This window comes from Condylura cristata, unplaced genomic scaffold, assembly GCF_000260355.1.
Source record: "Condylura cristata isolate star-nosed mole 26May11 unplaced genomic scaffold, ConCri1.0 scaffold00023, whole genome shotgun sequence".
NCBI classification, from domain to species: Eukaryota; Metazoa; Chordata; class Mammalia; order Eulipotyphla; family Talpidae; genus Condylura; species Condylura cristata.
This window is the reverse complement of record NW_004567124.1, coordinates 35,966,198-35,986,056: the sequence shown is the minus strand read 5'-3', so window position 1 is coordinate 35,986,056 and position 19,859 is coordinate 35,966,198. Positions and strand designations below refer to the sequence as shown.

General features: G+C 38.7%; 1 protein-coding gene across 1 annotated transcript in view; it reads left to right on the top strand.

The window, feature by feature from the left end:
- The window catches only part of UBE2Q2 (ubiquitin-conjugating enzyme E2Q family member 2), a 73,653-nt gene that overhangs the window by 34,806 nt on the left and 18,988 nt on the right, over positions 1-19,859 (top strand). Inside the window, exons 7-9 of the mRNA XM_004688008.2 lie at positions 2,738-2,798; positions 9,410-9,500; positions 19,555-19,613. Of these exons, the coding sequence (XP_004688065.1) occupies positions 2,738-2,798; positions 9,410-9,500; positions 19,555-19,613 (211 nt within the window). The remainder of the gene's footprint in view (positions 1-2,737; positions 2,799-9,409; positions 9,501-19,554; positions 19,614-19,859) is intronic.

Here is a 19,859-nt window from a genome sequence, read left to right as displayed (position 1 = left end):
AATATTTTTATTTATTTACTCATACAGAACTGGGGTACAGGCCAGAGGTGCAAGGGCAGTGAGAAGATTCACCAGAGACAGAGTGGGGAGCAGAATAGGCCAACTGACAGAGTACACTGCTGAGGGAAGCAGTAGGCAGGTCAGGAGAGGTTTGCTGCGTCATGTGGGTCACCTCCAGTGCGGGGATTGAACTCATGTGGAAGTGGCTTTTAGCTTCATAATGCTGTGCTTTAACCCGCTGTGCCACCAGGGACGGCCCAAGATGACTCTATATTTTATAAGCAGAATTATGACCAAATTGATTTTGATTATTACTTTTCTTGCTTAAAGAAAAAACATTTTGTGATTATGTTTATCAATTCTTGTTGAAATGGTCCTAAGACAGAGCTGTAGCCTTCCAACGTTAGTGCCCTGGTCAAGCACAGATCGCTGTTTGTGGGTTCTTACCCCTGTATACCATACAAGACCACTCAGACTCAGTGAACAATAGTGGGGTTTATCTAGCTGGGGGAAACAGTTTCCAAGACCACAGGTAGCTCGCTATCTCACCCCAGATAGTGTCCGCATTGTCCAGAAGACCCAAACAAAAGGTTGCTCATTCAAGATGGCAATGTCCCATCAAGAGCCTGGAAGTCATGGCACACCAGGAAGCAGTGGCCAAGATCCAACTCATGGTGACAGCTAGAGTTGCTCAGAGGTAGGGATCACTGAGATCACACCACAGAAGCCCATAGCAGTAGTCTGAAGGCAAGGCTAGACAGCATTGGAAGCTGGACTGAACAGCGACAGAGGCAGTAGCACTGGGAGGCAAGGCTAGACAATCAGAGGTAGTGGAAAGCCCTTCAAGGTGATTCAGACGCACAGTGCCAGTCACCTGTTAACAGTGCTGGACTGCACTAGACAATATTACCAGTTACCACCAGTCACTAGGAGGTGGTGTCTGAGCCATCAGTGTTAACAGTTCTTTGTGAGTTGTTGGCCTACATCAACAACAAAGAGGTCTCCGAGACACTTAAACCCAGTGCCACTGGTGCTCCTTTCAGGCAGTGTCAGAGGTAGGGCCTGAGACTACTGCTAGGCCTCTGGCCTGCTATATAGCTTCTCTTCTTTCTTTGCTGATTGTTCTTTTATAGTCTCCCACCCTGCAAGCTTATTCAGAACATTTTCAATCCTAAGTGACTGGACCTCTTAGAATCAGTCAGCCCATTCTTGATTTTCAACCTGAATTATGAACTAGTAAGCTCTCACACCGTTGTCTATTCTATGATCCACATGGCAAATTTGGTGTCTGCACACAGCCTAACCCTCAGGGCAGGTTCATGGACAAATAGATAATGGACTTGAGAGCCTCATTGGGGCTGGAAACTCTCTGCACCCCGTAGTCCTTCAGTGGGGCCATGAGTATAAGTGTAGAATGTAGAGCTTGGACCTGCAGCAGGACTGCAGGATGGGCTCCACTGGGAGCCCACACTTAGGCCTGGGACAACATGGCCTTCTTTGTTGTCTGCGGGAGCCACAGTGCTGAATCTGCCCCCAGTGGGGCTCCGGGCTTTCCCCTGCATCCCTGAACCTGAGGGCTCCAGGGAAACCTTGCCTCTGAAGTCCCAGTGGGCTACATGGTAGGGAAACCACTGCTGTGCTGTATCACTGCTGGCCTTTACCTGCAGCTTTAGCCTGAGTGGAGCCATTGGGTAAGGTAGTAAAATATCTGCCACTTTCTGATGCTGAGATTATCCCTAAGAAGCTTCCAGAGGTGGTGTTCCCTGTGCTCAAATCTGGTTATGGAGCCTGGACATCACTGAGCCTCCCTGTAGCCATCCTGCAAAGTGGTGGCTTCGGGAAAATTCCCATTTTGTCCTCAGCATTCAAACCTGGCTGGTGCTCAGTGAAAGGGCTATCAGTAGGTAGCTACTCTGGCATGAGCAGTTTACTGCCACCACTTTAATGATTCCACTGCTTAGACAGCTCTGGGAAAAAGCTGATCTTGCCCTGTGGCTTATGCTGCAAAAATCCAGATTCGTTATTGCTCTAAAGTTAGGGGTATTTTTTCCCATTTCATAACTTGATTTTTAAAATGCTCCCTTTTTTACCCAAAAAGACTTAAATATTGTGGAACCTTCCTAGTAGATGTAAAATTCCCTTTTAATTGTTAATTTTTATGACTATTAAATAAGGGAAGGAAGCACTGATTTGTTTGAAAAGATAGAGCAATGATATTTTCAGAAATTCTCAGAGTAATCAAATTTCAATTAGTGTTTGCTAAAATAAAAACTGAAAACAAGCCAACCCTATCCCCCATTCACAGAGAATCCTTATCATTGATGGCTTCAAAATATTTACACATAACTTAGTTTTTCAATGTTTTTAAAAAATATTTATTTTTATATAAATATAAAAAATATTTATTTTTTATATTTATATACAAGAGCTGGGGTCTAGGCCAGGGATGTAGGGCAGTGAGAGGATTCACTGGAGACAAGGTGGGGAGCAGAATAAGCGATTAACTGAAATAAACTGCTGAGGAGAGCAACAGGCAGGATAGGAGAGGTCTGCTGTGCCATATGGATCAATCCCTGGCCAGGGATTAAATTCGTGCTGAAGTAGAGCTTCATAGTGTACCACCAGGGAGGCCCAGTTTTTCCATGTTTTAATAGCAAAATTTTTCTTTTGCTCCTTTTACATCAGAATAATAGTTACAGAATGAAATGAAAAGTAATATGTCCTCTTATCTTTGCAGGAATTTATGCAGTGGAACTCATAAATGACAGTTTGTATGACTGGCATGTTAAACTCCAGAAGTAAGTGGTTTTTAATGCTAATCCACTTCTTTATAATGGTAGACTCTCATAATGGAGATTCCCTGTGCAACAGCTTCTCCCTAGCCCTCATTTGATACTTTTATACTATGTGTTTTTCTTAGAACTTTAGACCCTATTTCTTTAGAATAGTTCTCAAGTTGTTGAGCTTTTCTTAGGCTTACTAATAAGAGAGAAGTTGAATAAGAAGCACCAACATTGGGATACAGTGTTTAATGAGCTAGACAGTTAGTAACTATGTAGATAGTAGGAGGGCTCATCAGTCCCATAGGGAACAACAATCACCTGAGAAAGTGTAGTCTGGCCCATAGGCAGCAGTAGAGTTGGTGCAGTCCCCTGTAAGCCAATACCACACAGCCTGGTGAGTGAAGCATAACAGGTATAGAGAGCAATACCAACACAGGAGGGTACCTTTTGGCCTTACACACAGCACCAGAGACTGCATGACCCCTGGTGGGGCTGTACTGAAACTTCCCAGCCTCCCGAGTGAAACCAAGCAGGTAAGAGAGCCCAGCAGCCCCATGGGGAGCAGTGACCACCTGGGAAAGTACCTTGTGGCCCACACGCAGCACCAGAGACTGTATAAACCCTATCGTGCCAGCATCGACCGCACCCAGCACTATATGTGAAGATGCACACATAGGGGAGAGAGCAGCAGCACACAGACTCAATTACCTCCAGTGCTAGCACTCATCAGCCCATCAGTGGGCTTGAGAAGATTGGTGTAACAGTGCTGGACAGGCTCAGCCACCAGTCCCCAATTTCCCAGTAGGAGCACCTTGAAGGCATGCTACCAGCACCACTGGCACAGTGGCCCTGTGTATAAAACAAATCCAGAAGCAAACCGCATGAAGAAAGAAAATTACAAATAGCCAAGGCAAGCTCTCTGGGGAAAGCATAACCTCAAAAAAGGAAATTAGACCCTAAAACTCAACAACACGGACATGGAAGAATTTCTCTGCCTGACAGAAAAGGAATTCAGAATCACCATAATTGAAAAATTTAAAGAACAAGTAGAAAATAATGATATGAGAAATATAATAAATGAACAGAAGAATGAAAATAAGTTGTTAAAGAAGGAAATAAAGGGGACTGACATCACCAAGAAGGCAACAAAGGGCCCCTAAGTAGCGTTTTCTCCCACAAAAGTAATTCACAGGGACTAGTAGCAGACATTTCCCAACACTGGACAGCGGTTGATGTCCTAATTAAAGCAGAGGAAAGGTGAAGGAGGAACATGCAAAAATACGGGACAAGGGGGAAAAAAGAGATTTGGCCACTGGCAATCCTTCTACCTGGTCCCTGCCCCTACCCACAAAGCCAGCATAATTCACCCAAGGGCAGAGAAGGAAAGTTCGGAGGCCACGGAAGAATCCTGGGATATCAGAAGGCTACAGAAAATAACAGGTTGGCAAGTGGGGTCAGCAGTGCTGCTGCAGCTCAGGGCTGTCTGGCAGGGGGTTTGCTAGGGAGCTCTTCCTTGTTGGCATTCCCCTTCCTCTCTTTCTCCAGAGATTTGAGTGAATTAACCCAGATCTGAAGACCTACTAAGAGACATCTTGGGCACACCTAGTGACCAGAACAAAACTACCAGCCATATTGACCTGTACATGGGAGGTTATTGCAGGAAGAACATACCATTTAACCACCAGAGGGAAAACCATCAGCAGGAGCCTTGTAAGGACAATCCCTACATTGGGGGCCTCTAGATGCCACAAGCCTGCAAGTGGAAAGAGAACTCAGAAGCCCCATGTTTTCCCAACTGCCTCAGGGAACTAGAAAGAAGCAAAACCCAAAACTCTATTGGGGGAATTTCAGACTGTTGGGCATGCCACAATTTATGACTAGCCTTTCAGAGTGCATACTGTATCCACCAAAAAGGGAGACTGCAAACTTTGGGAAGACTGTTGTACCCAGTCATAGAGCACTCCCCTGTGGACCAGACTAAAACATCAAGGACTAATCAACTGGGAGTATTCAGAGGTCTGAGAAGCAATTCTTCCCAACCCATTGATGTGTTTGTTCATTTGTTTCTTTTGTTATTGGTCAACTGGTGGTCTGTGCCTATTGATGTGTTTGTTCATGTGTGTGTTTTGTTTTGTTATTGGTTAGCTGGTGGTCTGTGTACTTCCTTCTTTTTTAACCTCAATTTTCTGTCTCATCTAGTTTTCTCCTTATCCCCATTCAACATTACTATTACTGCTTTTCTTCTCTGTCACTCTGTCACTTTCCCTCCATTTCCCCCTCGTCTTGCTAGTTCTCCATATAACCTTCACTTCACCTTCCTTCCCTTCACATCTCCATAACATCCCCCTCTTTTAAAACCCTTACGTCTTCTCTTATTCCTTCTGTCTTTTAACTCTGGTGTTCTTCTGAGACACACCTAGAGGGATCTAGAAGTTCAACTGAGAAAATCATTCCATCCAGATATCTCTTGCAGCCTCCACAGACTAGGCCTCAATGTGTCTCTGGAGAATCAGGACCCCACACGAGACCCTTGGCTTCTACTGGGTGAGACAACAGATCCCATTTCATGCAGAGAGGGTGAGAAAAGCAGGGAATCATGGAACAAAGCACAGCTCAGAACATCTTCCAAAACCAAAGTGTCTGGACTTGTACCCCGTCACAGTGGCTCAGACACCAGGCAGACATATCCAAACCACAGCAAGAGAAATCAGAGGCCATGCCCATCAGCACCAGTAGCACAGGAGTACTTAGAACAGAGAAAAGTCAAAGGCAGGGAAAGAAAAAATTTCAAGTGATCAGGCAGGCCATTCCAGAAACAGTATACCATTGAAAGAAAGTCATACTCCAGAAATCAGTAATATGGACACAGAGAAATATCTCCACCTAACAGACAAAGAATTTAAAAAGACCATGGTGGAAACAAAGAGCTAAAAGAACAAGTGGAAAGAGACAAGAATTCAGAGAACTGAGGAAGAAATTGAGGGAACTGTAGGATAATCAAAGACATGTGGAAGAGCTCAAGAACTCTGGGAAAAGCCATGAAAATAGAATAGAAGAAATGGAAGAACAAATCAGTATTCTTGAATATTCAGATATAAAACAAACCAAAAAAGTAAAGGAAAGAGAACTACAAAGGAAAAAGATTGAAAAACACTTCAAGAAATTTCAGGTCCCACAAGGAAAAGAAATGAGTCATAGGTGCCTCAAGGGGTGAAGAGAGAGAGCAGGGAGCCAAAACACTGTTCAAGGATATAATTGAAGAGCACTTCCCAAACATGAAGACAGAAATAAAAATAGAAATACAAAAGTTCAGAATAACATCAAACCACCACAATGAAAAGAAAGCTACAGCAGGACACATAATAGTAAAATTTCCAAACATCCAAGACAAGGAAAAAATGATGAAACTGACAAGAGGGAAAAAACAGATAACATAGAATGCAATCAGATGATACCAGGTTGAAGAGAATGGAGGAACATACTCAAAAGCAAACTCCAGGTCAACAAATTCCAAACAAGAATACTCTACCCTGAGAAGTTCTCCTTCCTCTACAATGGAAAAATTAAAACTTTCCGTGAAAAATAAAATCTCCAGAAATTCATCACCACTAAACCCCCATTCCAAGAATTACCACAAGGAACCCTAAAACTAAAACCAAGCAAGAGAGGAGTAAGTAGGATGAACAGAATAAGGAAAGGAATAGAATCACCAAAAGACAAAACAAACAAAAAAAGGTGCCAGTATGTCAATATTGACTCTGAAAGTAAGTGATCTGAAGTCATCAATAAAAGAGACACAGAATCACAGGCTGCATAAAAAACCAGAACCCAGCCATTAGCTGTCTGTAGGAAACACAATGAACTAAAAAAGATAAACATAGATTGAAAATAAACAAATGTAAAACAATCCTAAAAGCAAATGGACCAAAAAAAAAAAAAAAGAAGGCAGGGACAGGTATCATATCAGATAAAATAAACTACAAACTAAAAAAGGTAGAGACATAGACAGTCACTACATTATGATTGAGGGGACAAGCCAGTATCATTCTTAATGGTGGGAGACTAAAATTGTTCCCTTTTACATCTAGTGCAAGACCAGGATGTCTTACTGTCACCATTGTTTTTCACTATAATACTGTAAGTCCTACCTAGAGCAATTAGACAAAAGAAAGACATAAGAGGAATCAAAATAGAAAAAGAAGTGAAACTGTCACTAGTTATGGATGGTATGGTAATATATACAGAGAACCCTAAAAATTCCACAGGGAAACTAGTTAAAACAATAAATCAGTTTAGTAAATTAAATTATAAATTCAACAAACAAAAACCAGTAGCCTTCTGATATGCAAATAGTTTATCTGAAGAAGAAATCAAGAAAACCATCCCATTCACTATTGTACAAAAAAATGTAATACCTGGGCATAAGCCTCACAAAGAAGGTGAAAGACATACACAAAACTACAAAACATTGATAAAAGAAATAAAAGATGATACAAAAGACTATCCTTGTTCATGAATCAGCAAAATTAACCTTATCAAAATAGCCATCCTACCAAAGTCAATTTACAGATTCAGTGCAATTCCAATAAAAATCTCAATCTCTTACTTCAATGAACTAGAAAAAAATATGTGGAACCAACACCAAAAAAAAAAAAAAAAAAAACCCTCAAATAGTCAGAGCTCTTCTAGCTAAAAGAAACATGGAAGTATTATACTCCCAGATGTCAACCATAGCAATTAAAACAGCATGGTACTGGAACAAACACACATACACACACACACACAGTGGACTCAAATTGAAAGCCCAGACATAAAGCCATGCATATACAGAAAACCAATCTATGACAAAGAACCAAGATTACATATTCAAGCAAGTACAGTCTCTTCAGTAAATTGTGCTGGGGAAACTGGACTACTCCATTTAAAAGTGAAACTAGACTACTACTTCACACCATAAAAAAGACCAACTCAAAATGTATAAAAACCTGAATGTAATAACCTCAAACCACAAAATACATAGAACAAAACAGAAAACACTCCATGACATACACCTCAGAAACATCTCCAGAAGTAAAGAAAATGAAGGAAAAGGAAAAGATAAATAGCTGTGACTATATCAAACTGCAAACTTATGTACAGCAAAAGAGACAGTAACCAGAACAAGGAGGAACCCTGCAGATCGGAAGGAAATACTTGCACTGCATACAACTTACAAAGGACTGATATCAAAGATCTAACACAACCAAACAAAAACAAAATAATCCAGTTAAATATTGGACAGAATAGCGAAGAAAAGATACTTCTCCAAAGAGGAAATGCAAATAGCCAACAGGCATATGAAAAAATACTCAACATCATTTATAATACAGGAAATGCAAATCAATACCACAGTGTACCTTGATCCTTTGTCATAGATTGGTTGTACGTATATGTATGGCTTTATGTACCACCTCACATCAGTAATAATACTCTGCATTAAAGAAGTAAGCTGACAATAACAAATGCTGGTGAGGATGTGGAGAAAAAGGAACTCTTTCACATTGTTGGTGAAAATACAAACTGGTCCAATCATTACGGAAAGTTGTGTGAAGAACCTTTAAAATATTAAAGATGTATATACCTTATGCCCTAGTAGTTCCACTCATTCTACACAAAGGACACAAAAAATTTGTTCAAAAGGAAACCTGTATTCCTAAGCTTATTGTAGCACTCTTTACAATATCCAAGCTATGAAAACTAACTGCCTCAAAACATGACTGGATCAAGAAAATATAGTGTATGTACACAGTGGAATCCTACTCAGCAAACAAAAATGATAATCATGCCATTCACAGCAGCATGAATGGAAGGGATTATGTTCAGTGAAAATTTTCAGAAGGCAAAAGAAAAATATCAGATGGTTTTACTCACAGTAGGAGTATAGTGAAGCAGCAAGAAGTCGGGTGGAGGAGGGGAAGACAAAACTAGTAAGCTAACTATACAACTGAGACATACCACAGGAGAGGGATAGAGAGAAGGGTCACAAAAAATTGGAGGGAAGAGCACAGAAGACTATGGTGAAGGTTCAGAGTGTTTTGGTGGTGGGATTTTATGGGGATCATATACAAATATTACATAAATGTGCACAGTGTAAAAAAATAAATAATAAACAAGGCTATACTTAATAACCTGGTGAGCTTGATGTGGTAACTAGTTTTTATTTGAAATAAAAGTTAGAGGTGAATATTTAGCACACTTTGGCAAATTTAGATTTTCTTATTTCATTTTTTTCTGATCCCACCTGTGGTAAATATCTCCTTTAGGAACTGAGTGACAAATCTAATTTTGGAGAAACAGTATATGAGATTGAGGTAAAATATGTTCATGAAACTATTTCATTTATGATGAATGCCTAATTTTAATTCTACTTTAGGAGAATAGATTTAAACAATGATGTCTTTTTGGTCTGTGGAGGCTGTAGTGATTTGTTTTTCCAGGGGATCATAGAGCTATTTGACCTCTCTTTTTGGAACCTAACTGTAGGGCTTTTGTTTTGTAGTTCTGATTCAACTGGTTCATTTTGAGCTTAGTAAGAAAAAGTCTCTGTGACACTCCTGCTTGAATGATTTTTTTGTTATAATTCATAGGGTCGATCCTGATAGCCCTTTGCACAGTGATCTTCAGATCTTGAAAGAAAAAGAAGGCATAGAATATATATTGCTTAATTTCTCTTTTAAGGTAAGACAATCGTAAGGGTACTTTGTATGCTTCCAATGGGAATGTCTGTACAGCTGCTTTGGAAACAATTTGTTATTACTTGGTAAAGTAGATGGTAACTCATATCCTATGGATCAGGAATACTACTGATCCGTATCTTGCAAGAGATCAGCACTTAGGTATAAGAGGATACCTATACTAGAATGTTAGAGTAGCATTGTTTCTAATAGTTCAAACAGAGTGTAATCCAAGTGTTTTATCTCAGTAAAGTGGAGATTTGTAGTAGTCATAGAGTGGAATAGAGCTATATGCAGATGGCTGTATCTTAAACACAATGTTGAGCAAAAGAAACCATATCCTATTGAAAAATAATCAAATATCTCCCACAAATTAAAAGCCCAGTTCCACTTGGTGTTTCAAGTAAATTTTATCTCTAGCCTCTAAAGGAGGTATTACATCCATTTTGCTCAAATTATTGCTAAAACTCCAACTAGAGGGTCTATTTCTAAGACATCATGTCAACATTACTTCAATACCCAAAAACAAAGATACCAAAAAAAAAAAAAGAAAGAAAACTGCACACCAATATTTCAGATGAATAATGATGCAACATTCCTCAGCAAAATCTAGCAAGTTGAATTCAGCAGCACATTAGAAGGACCATAAACCATAACCAGGTGGAATTTATTTTTGGGATTCAAAGGTAGTTTGACATATGCAAATGAATCAATGTACTACATTACATCCAGAAAAGAAAGGATAGAAACTACATGATAATCTATAGATTCAGAGAAATCATGTGATACACTACTAATTTATGATATGAACTAAATAGTAGTAGAAGGGATCTATCTCAACATAATAAATCACAAACTTACAGCCAATATAATAATTTATGAAAAACTGAAAGCTTTTCTTTTAAGATCAGGAACAAGAAAAGGATGCCCACTGTCAGCACCTCTGTTTAATTTAATTTAGCTGGAGCATTCAGACAACTGGAGGTTTAAAGAATCCAGATTTGAAGTTAAACTGTCATTATTAGCAGATAATATGACACATATAGAAAACCCTAAAGGCTATGTCAAAAAGCTAGTAGAAATGATCAGTGACAGTAAAGTGGCAGGTTACACAATTAACACATAAAAATTTGATTCATATATATATACATAAAAGTAAAAAGTGGGAAGAAAATGAAATGAAGAAAAACATTTCATTTATAATTACATCAAAAAGAATTAAATACTTGGGCTCTTCTTGGTGGTGCAGTGGGTTAAAGCACAGCACTACGAAACTAAAGCCACTTCAGCATGAGTTCAATCCCCACCCCGGAGGTGATTCACATGGTGAAGCAGACCTCTCCTGACCTGCCTGCCGCTCCCCTCAGCAGTATACTTCGTTGATCTGTCTGTTCTGCTCCCCACTCTCTCTCTAGTGAATCCTCTCACTTCCTCTGCACCCTAGTTCTGTATGCATAAATAAATAAATCTTTAAAAAAAAATTAAATACTTAAGAGCTAACTTAGCCAAGAGGCCAAGTATTTATAAAATGAAAACTGTAAGACTACCAAAAGATACAAAACAAGATATAAAGAGACAAAAATATATCATGTTCATGGATGGAGTTTAATTTACTATAGAATTAAAATAACTAGAGAGTCATATATAGATGGGGATTTCAGCACTCTCCATTGAAATTTCAGTGATATTTTTCAAAGAAATAGGATTTTAAAATCCTAGAATTTGGCCCTCCCTGGTGGCGCAACGGGTTAAAACACAGCATTAAGAGGCTGAAGCCACTTCTGCATGAGTTCGATTCCCGCCTGCCCCGGAAATGACCACATGGCGTGGCAGACCTCTCCTGACCTGCCCGCTGCTCCCCTCAGCAGTGTACTTCGTCTGCTCCCCACTCTGTCTCTGGTGAAGCCTCTCGCCGCCCCTGAGTCTCTGGCCTGTACCCCAGTTCTGTATGTACGAATAAATAAATCTTTAGAAAAAAAAAAAATCCTTGAATTTATAGGGAATTATAAAACTCCCTAGATAGCTAAAGTAGTTTTGAGAAGAAAAGGTTGAAAAATGGAGGCATCATGTTACCTGATTTTAAAATTGTATTAATAAAGCAACAGTAATTTTTAAAATATGGTGTTAGAATAAAGTAGATTGGTCACTGGGACAGAATTGAAAGCTCAGAAATAAACTTACACATATATCAACACCTGTTTATGACAAAGTAGTTATGACTGGGAAAAGTGGAAAAAGTATCACTAACTGGTGCTGGGAAAACTGGTCAAACATGTGAAAAAAAAAATGGTGCTCTAACTCAGCACACAAAAATGAATTCAAAATGGATTGAAGATTTATGGAAGAAAACATTGGTGATATGTTCCGTGTTATCAGTGATAGAGATGGTTCTATGGATTGAACCTTGCAGCAAGGGAAGTAAAAGCAAAAATAACTGAGACTTCCTTAAATCAAAGCACTTCTACAAAGAGAAAGTATTAGCAGATTAAAAAGACATTCTAAATGGGAGAAATATCCACACATCACACAGCTGACAAGTGGTCACTATGCAAGTTATACAAAGAACTCATCCAACTTTAAAAAACAAGTAACCCAGCTAAATGGACAGTAAATCTGGAGATCTGAAGTTTACTAAAGAGGATTAGGTATCAAGGCAAACAGATTAGGTATGAAAAAATACTCATGATTTCTAGTAAGGAAAATGCAAGGTAAAACTAAAGTGAGTTATCCTGCACTGGTAAAAATGGCATATGCCAAATAAATGGGAGGGAAAAAAAAACAGCCTCCCAACATGTACTGAAGGGGATGTAAAGAAAGAGGAACTTTTTGGCGTAAGTTCGATCCCCATACCGTAGGTGATCCCAAATGGTGCAGCAGACCTTTCCTGACCCACCCACTGCTCCCCTCAGCAGTGTACTTTGTCAGTCGACCTGTTTTGCTCCCCTCTGTCTCTGGTGAATTTTCTTACCACCCCAGCACCTCCGGCCTGTACCTAGTTCTGTATGCACAAAATGAAAGGAAATGGGGTTATGCAAAGTGATGTAAGCTGGAAAGGTAAAGACAAATATTGGATGGTTTCACATATATATGTGTGTGTGTATAGGAATGAGCTAACAAAGGCAAAATAATCAAAACAACAGATATTGGTAACTGAACTCAGGATTCTGACTTTAAGACAGAAAGGGAAAGATTGAACAGTAAGCAATTTTAAAAAAAAAATGGTGGTGGAGAAAACAAATCTCTTTCAAAAATTTATCATTTAAAGAAAAACAAAATCCCAAAATGTTTTTATATAGATATTAAGTGTTGTAAAACTAAATTTGTTTTACAATAATTCTTTTAGTATTTCTATCAAGACTGGTTTGATGGTGATATTTTTTCCTCTTATTTATATATTTTATTTATTTATCAAAGATTTATTTATTTATGCATACAAGAACTGGGTACAGGCCAGAGGTATGGGGGTGAGTGGATTTACCAGAGACAGATTGGGGAGCAGACAGGCACACTGACAAAGTACACTGCTGAGGAGAGCAATGGGAGAGATAGAAGAGGTCTGCCGCACCATGTGGATCACCTCCTTGGCTGGGGATTGACCTCGTGCTACGGTGGCTGCAGACAGCTTCATAGTGCTGTGCTTTAAACCTTTGTGCCACCAGTGAGGGCCCTAATTTTATTTATTTTTAGCTGAGGTAATAATGGATAGCACATCAAGTTTTGCCAACATAGTGCACTCCATAATCGGCTGTGCTTCCTTCCTTTTTATTCTTATCCCTATGTCACCCCTCCCCTGCCCCTATGGATGCTTCTGTTCTGTAGTCAGCTTTCAAGGGTTAGATTTGCAGCTTGTTGACCCTTTGTTTAGTTACTGTATATTCTATATATTAGTGACACCAGAAAGGGAAGTATTTACCTTTCTCATTCTGACTTGTTTCGGTTAGCACTGTCCTTCCCAGCTCCATCCATTTTGCTGCAGATAACAATGCATTTAACTTTTTTGATTACTGAATAATATTCCATTGTGTATATATACCATATCTTCTTGATCTTCTCATTTGTTTTGGGACATTTAGGCTGTTTCCAAAATCTGACTATAAAGATTTATTAAAAAGATTTATTTATTTATGCATACAAGAGCAGGGTTATAAGCCAGAGGGTGAGAGGTTTCACCAGAGACAGTGGGGAGCAGCAGAACAGGCACAGATGGAGTAAGATACACTCCTGAGGGGAACAGTGGGTGGGCCAGAAGAGGTCTGCCAAGCTATGTGGGTCAGCTTCCTGGTCAGGAATCAAACTTATGCTGCAGTGGTTGGGAATAGCTTCATAGTGCTGTGCTTTAACCTGTTGCATCACCAGGGAGGGCCCCTTTTTTGAATTTTTGGCATAGAGATCTAAGAGTAGAATTACTGGGTCATCTGGCAGATCCATTTTCAATGTTTGTGGCACATCCGTACTACTTTCTATTTTTTGGCTGGACTTGGCTACATTCCTGCTAGCAGTGTAGGAAGGTTCCCTTTTATCCACATCCTCATTAGCACGTGTTTCTAGTCTTTTCAATATAAGCCATTCTCACAAATTTGAGATGGTATCTCATAGTGGCCATGATTTGCATTTCTATAAGTACTTGGGAGCATTTTTTTATGTATCTGTAGTGTTCTGCCTTCATGGGAGAAATATTTAATTTTTTTATCCACTTTTCAATTTGGGTTGTTTTCTTTTTGTTGAGTTGTATGAGTTTTTGTAGATCTTCGATATTAGTTCTTTTTTAGATGTGTGATGTGCAAATACTTTCTCCAGTTCAGTCTGGTGTCTTTTTATTTTAGTTATATTTCTTTCACCATGTAGAGCTTTTTGCTATAGTTTGATGTAGTCCCAGTTTATTTTCTCTTGTTTTCCTTGCTGTTGAGGATGAATCCCTAAAGATGTGGTGATTTATTCTTTTGTTTTTCTATAAAACTCTTGATTCCTCCTCCAGTCGAGAATTCTAGTCTGGTTGGACAAAGTATTCTAAATGGGAAAACCTTTTCTTTGATGGCTTTAAATAGTTCCTACCATTCCCTTCTTACCTGTGAGGTTTCGACCAAGTGGTCACAGGTAATGTAATAGGTACGTATACTCTTATATGTGTCTCTTCTTTATCTAGATGCATTTAGTATTCTCTCCTTGTTACTACTTTTTAGCAGTTTTGTTTATAATATGTCTTGGAGTGTATCTGTCTGGCATTATTTTGTTTGGTACTCTTTAAACCTTTTGGTCAGAATAGTTGGTTCCTTTCCCAGTCTAGAGAGAATATTAGCTGCTATTTCTTTAAATATTCTTTTCTATGCCTATTTCTTATCTCATTCTGGGACTCCCATGATACAGACATTTTTAAATTACCCAAAGAACTATAACGTGGTTTTCACCTCTGATTTTTTTTTCCTTGCTAGCATTTCTGTATTTTTTCCAAATACTGTACATCCAAGCTCACTGGTTTCTATCAGTTACTTGTATTTATCTACTGTTGAGGACCTGTGTTGCATTTTTTAATACACTTACGATATTTTTAAATTTCAGTAATTCCATTTGAGGCATGTCGTATTTTGGGTTTTGGTCATCTATTCTTTTTCATATTTCAACAAGCATGGTTATACCTTATCTTAAAGGCCTTATGAGACAACTTATGTAATTCTGCTGACTTCTCTGAAGCCTTTTTTGTTCCATCATTTGTGTATATTCCTCTGTCTTCTCATTGTTAGATTTAATGGATTGAGATAAGGGACTTTCTTTTTTTGTCTTGATAAATTGGCTTTAAGTTATGCTTATAGGTTGCAGGTTATAGTCTTAGGTTGTTTATCCAGGTTCCCTGGGTATCTGTTGCTTCAAGGAGTGACACCTCTGCACCTGTTTGAATGACTGGGACTGAATTGCCAACAGGGACTAAGAGATATGAACCAGTGTGTCAGGAATTTGCTGCTAGTGAGGACCAACACTTCAGACCTCTAAAGGTGCTGCAGGCCTGGGTTGAGTAGGGAGGATCTACAGTGATCTAAGCTAATTCCTCAGTTAAAGTGTCGTGAAAGTATCAAGCTAACACTGACCTCACAACTTTGGTTCAGCTGAGATTCAACTCTGGTCTGTGGGCTTTGAAACTAGTATTCACCCCTCACCTCACTCCTCTCTCCCAACTAGTTTTGATTACAGGTGAATGGTGTGTGTATTTCTCTAGGTTTATAAGTGCCTGCCTGCAGACTCTCTCAGTCTTTCTTGTTGTTACGATTAGAATATGAGTCAAAGCTGACATTTCTTCCCTTCACCTTTCAAGTACAAAACCTTGCTCTGGGGCTCTTATTCCTTTGCCAGAATTGTTCAGTGTTTCACAGATCCCTCTTTTTTGCACAGATGCTTTTAGACCTGGTTAGTGGCAGTATGCACCCATATATAGTTATCTCCACTTTTACTCCCCCATGGAGGTGAGGCAAGTGTTTTACATACCGCCACTACCACCTAGGACTTTTTACCTGGAGCCACTACCACCTAGGACTTTTTACCTGGAGCACTTTTTACCTGGTGACCCAATCTAGCTTTCCCTGGTTAGGGCTCCAGTGACTTATGTATGGCAGTTATAAGCTGCCACTTTCCAGCCTCTGCAAGTGGCAGCACCAAGACTAGCCATTCACTGTCCTCAGGCTCCCCTCTTTAAAGGCATGGTATATCTTGAGAACCTTACTGCTCTGGTTGTCTGGCTGCTATCCAGCCATCTGCCTCTGCAAGCACATACGTGCTGGTTCATTATTTTGTTGCAGATTCTCTTGCTCCCCTATTACTATATTTTTCCAGTGGTAGAGTCCTCCCCCATCCAGCCCAACAACTGTGTGCTTTCCCATCTGGGTTCGAAAGTCCCCAATGTGAGAGTGGGTACTGAAGTCAACAATAGAGAATTCAGTAGAGCAGTTGCCCTTCCCTCTCAGGGCTGCATAGCCTTGTAACACTCTAAATACTACTGAATTTCAGTTTTTCTTCCTCTCTGCGTTGTGGTACCTCTTGATACATTCATCATCTGTTTGGCCTCCAGGAATAGTTATTTTTATTTACACACAGTTTGGTTTTAAATATTTGGGAGAGGTGAGCCAGTGTCTTTACTCTTGCCAGATTCCCTCTGATTCACAGATTTTGGAGGATAAGAAGTATGACTTAGAAAGAATTCACCAATAGAGGTATGAACTCTATTTGTGGCATTAGATATCCACAGTTATGATTTGAGAATCAGAGTAATAAGAAAATAGAACTTGAGATATAACACAGGGATGGGGATAAAGGTGAGACAGGAGAGAATGATACTGATAAGATGTGTTAGTAAACTGGTAAATCTGTATGAATATACTTTTAAGGATATTAATGCTTTTAACATTGATGTTGATACTTTTAAGGAAGTGATGTTTTGGTTTTCAGGACACATCTCAATTAGAGTTGAAATCTGAAATAGTACTTTAAAGGACTTAGACAAAATTGGTTTCATTTTGAAATACTAAGTGAGGATTCAGAAGAGATTCCCTGTTCTAAGATAGCTGCTTATAAACTGTGGGTTTGTAGCAGGCATGGGGATCGTTTGTCTTCTATTTGAAGGCTATGGAAGCAAGTTTGATTTTTGTTTTTGATCAACAGAAGGCCTGGTGTTAGAACTAGTAAAACTGTAAAGAGATGGTTTTCAGTTCAGTGTTAGGAAATGAACTATAATTATTCAAAATCAATTGCTGTTTATTCTTCTAGTTAAAACTATTATTCTGTTCCTTAGAAATAACTGGAAAAAATGAAATGAAGTTTAGCTGACATGTCTTCATCTTCAATATGCTTTTCCCTGCCCCACTGCAATAAGGAAGTAGAGGGCAGCCTTCTCTATCACAAGAGATTGACCTCTGACACCCCTGGCTACCTCAGCTACCATCTTTGCTTCTGTTCATTAAGAGAAAAAATTATTCTTCTGGAAACCTTAGCTTCCAGGTGGAGAATATGGAAACTGAAAATTTGAAAGAGAATTCCTCCTTACAACCTTATAATTGCAACATATCATTAACTTGTCAAAGTTTAATATCAATTGTTGATGTATATTTTTTTTAATTTCCTCATCAGTGCAAAGATCTGAGCACACGTACTTCTTGCTAAATATGTACTACTATTGTCATGCATGTTAGTTGTGAGACCTCACACATCACTTTTATATAGTCAGAGCTCATTTAGAGCTATGCGCATATTTGCTTTTTTTCCTGGTCTTTATCTTCCAGGTTTCCATGTATGATCATCTCTGCCTGAAGGATGCCCTTTAATATTTCTTTTATTGTGGGTCTATTGTTAGTAAAATATCTTCATTTGGGTATCATTTTTTGAAAGTATTTTCACTGGATATAGACTTCTAAGTGGGAAATTCCTTTATTTTAGTACCTCAGAGATACTGTTTCCATATCAGAAGTTCCATGGTTTCTCTTAAAGTAGTTCTGGTGATTCAATCTTGTGAAGTCTTTAAATCAGTTTGGAAAAGTGCTCAGACATTCTCTTTCCAAATACTGCTTCTTTCCACTTTGTTTCTAGGATTCTGCATCTCTAATAAGAGTTTTTCAGTACATTTCCCTATAACTGTTATTTTCTGTTTTCAACTTTTTAAAATCTAGTTTCAGTCTGGATGTTTTCTGAGTTTTTCCCCCAGTGTACTGATTTTGACATTTGCTACATCTCCACTGTGGTTAAACTCCTCTATTAAGTTATTAATTACATTTACTGTATTTTTAAGTTTCAGAATTTCTGTGTTCTTTTTTTTTAATGTCTATTTTTACATCATTTTGTGCCTTTTTCCATCTCAGTTGTAATCCCCATGGGCTTTCATCACCAAATCACCCATGTGCTATTACCATAGTCCAGTGCATGTCCCTCCCCCATTTTTTGATCCTATTCCCCACTCCACCCCTGTAAAATGTCTCTGGTATATAGTTGTTCATTATTATTTCCCCCACCTGGGCCTTTATGCTCCTGCTATGAGTGAAACCATCCAGTGTTTTTCTTTTTCTTTCTGGCTTATTTCCCTAAGCATGATCCCTTCTAGTTCCATCCATGTTGCTGCAAAAGGAATTTCTGCATTTTTTTTTAAACAAAAAATTTTTGGTAATAAAAAAATACATATATTTTTTTCTTGACCTACCATTATTTTACACCCTTGTTCATAAGAATGGTTATATTTTAGCTGCCTGACAGGATTTTCCTTTTTGTTTTTCTTTGCTTGCATATGTTTAGCAGTTATTTTAAAATCTGTAGTTTTTTGGTCACGGTGATTTCTTGTGGACTGAATGTGACGTTTAATTTTTGTATAACTGATTGTGTTAGTCATAAACATTAAATATGAAAAACTGGAAAAATTACTTAACGCCGTGGATGACACTCTTTTCCAGAGAGGGTTTATATTTGATGCTGTCTAGGATTCAGGCGTTGGGGGCCAGTTGGGGATTGAGATGACTTAATACTGGACTTCATTCACTTGTCAGGGCAGTTTACAATTTGTCTTTTAGTCTCAACCTATAATGCAGGAGACTTGGTGGATGCTGATGACTGCCTTTAATCTCCATGACCTTGTGAGTTTTACTCAGCTTGTGAGCTCCTTTTTTTGTAGTTGAGGGAAAACCTAAGTGAGGATTAGAACCCTGCTTTCTGGTGGTCTCTCTTCCTGATTATAGTACTCTAATTACTATATTTGTGCCTACTTTTGTAGTTCTCAGGCAGGGACTTATCCACATTACCTAATCTATTATTATTGAAATAATTACCCTCTGTTGTTATTTTGGAAGCAGAATCCTTTCATATATTTCATAAGTTTACCAACACATTTTCCTGTTTTGGATCTTGGCTTCATTTTTTTTTGCTCTGGCTTTTGTTTCTTTTCTTTTTTTTTTTAAGAACTATTTTTACTTTTGTGACTTTCACTCACCATCAGAAAATAAATGTACACATTCTTTATAGACAATGGGAAAGTCTTCTCAGTAAAGTAGTATTAATGTTGTTTTTAAATTAATTAAGCTTGCTTATTTGTTTTATAGGATAACTTTCCATTTGATCCTCCATTTGTCCGAGTAGTGTTACCTGTTCTCTCAGGAGGGTAAGTTTAAGTGATTGTTTTCTTTGATATGTGCATTAAAATCCTATCATGTAATTTGGAAGACTAGTGAAATGTCAAAAGATCTGGAGTTCTAGGTTTTACCCCAGGGTTTCTATAGTAGGACCGGACAGTTTGCATTTCTAAGACAATATCAGGTGAAGGTGATGTGCTACTATGGGGACCACCACTAAAGAATAAACAGAGAAAGTTAGGATTAGAGAGGGATTCCCACTTACCTATGATTTT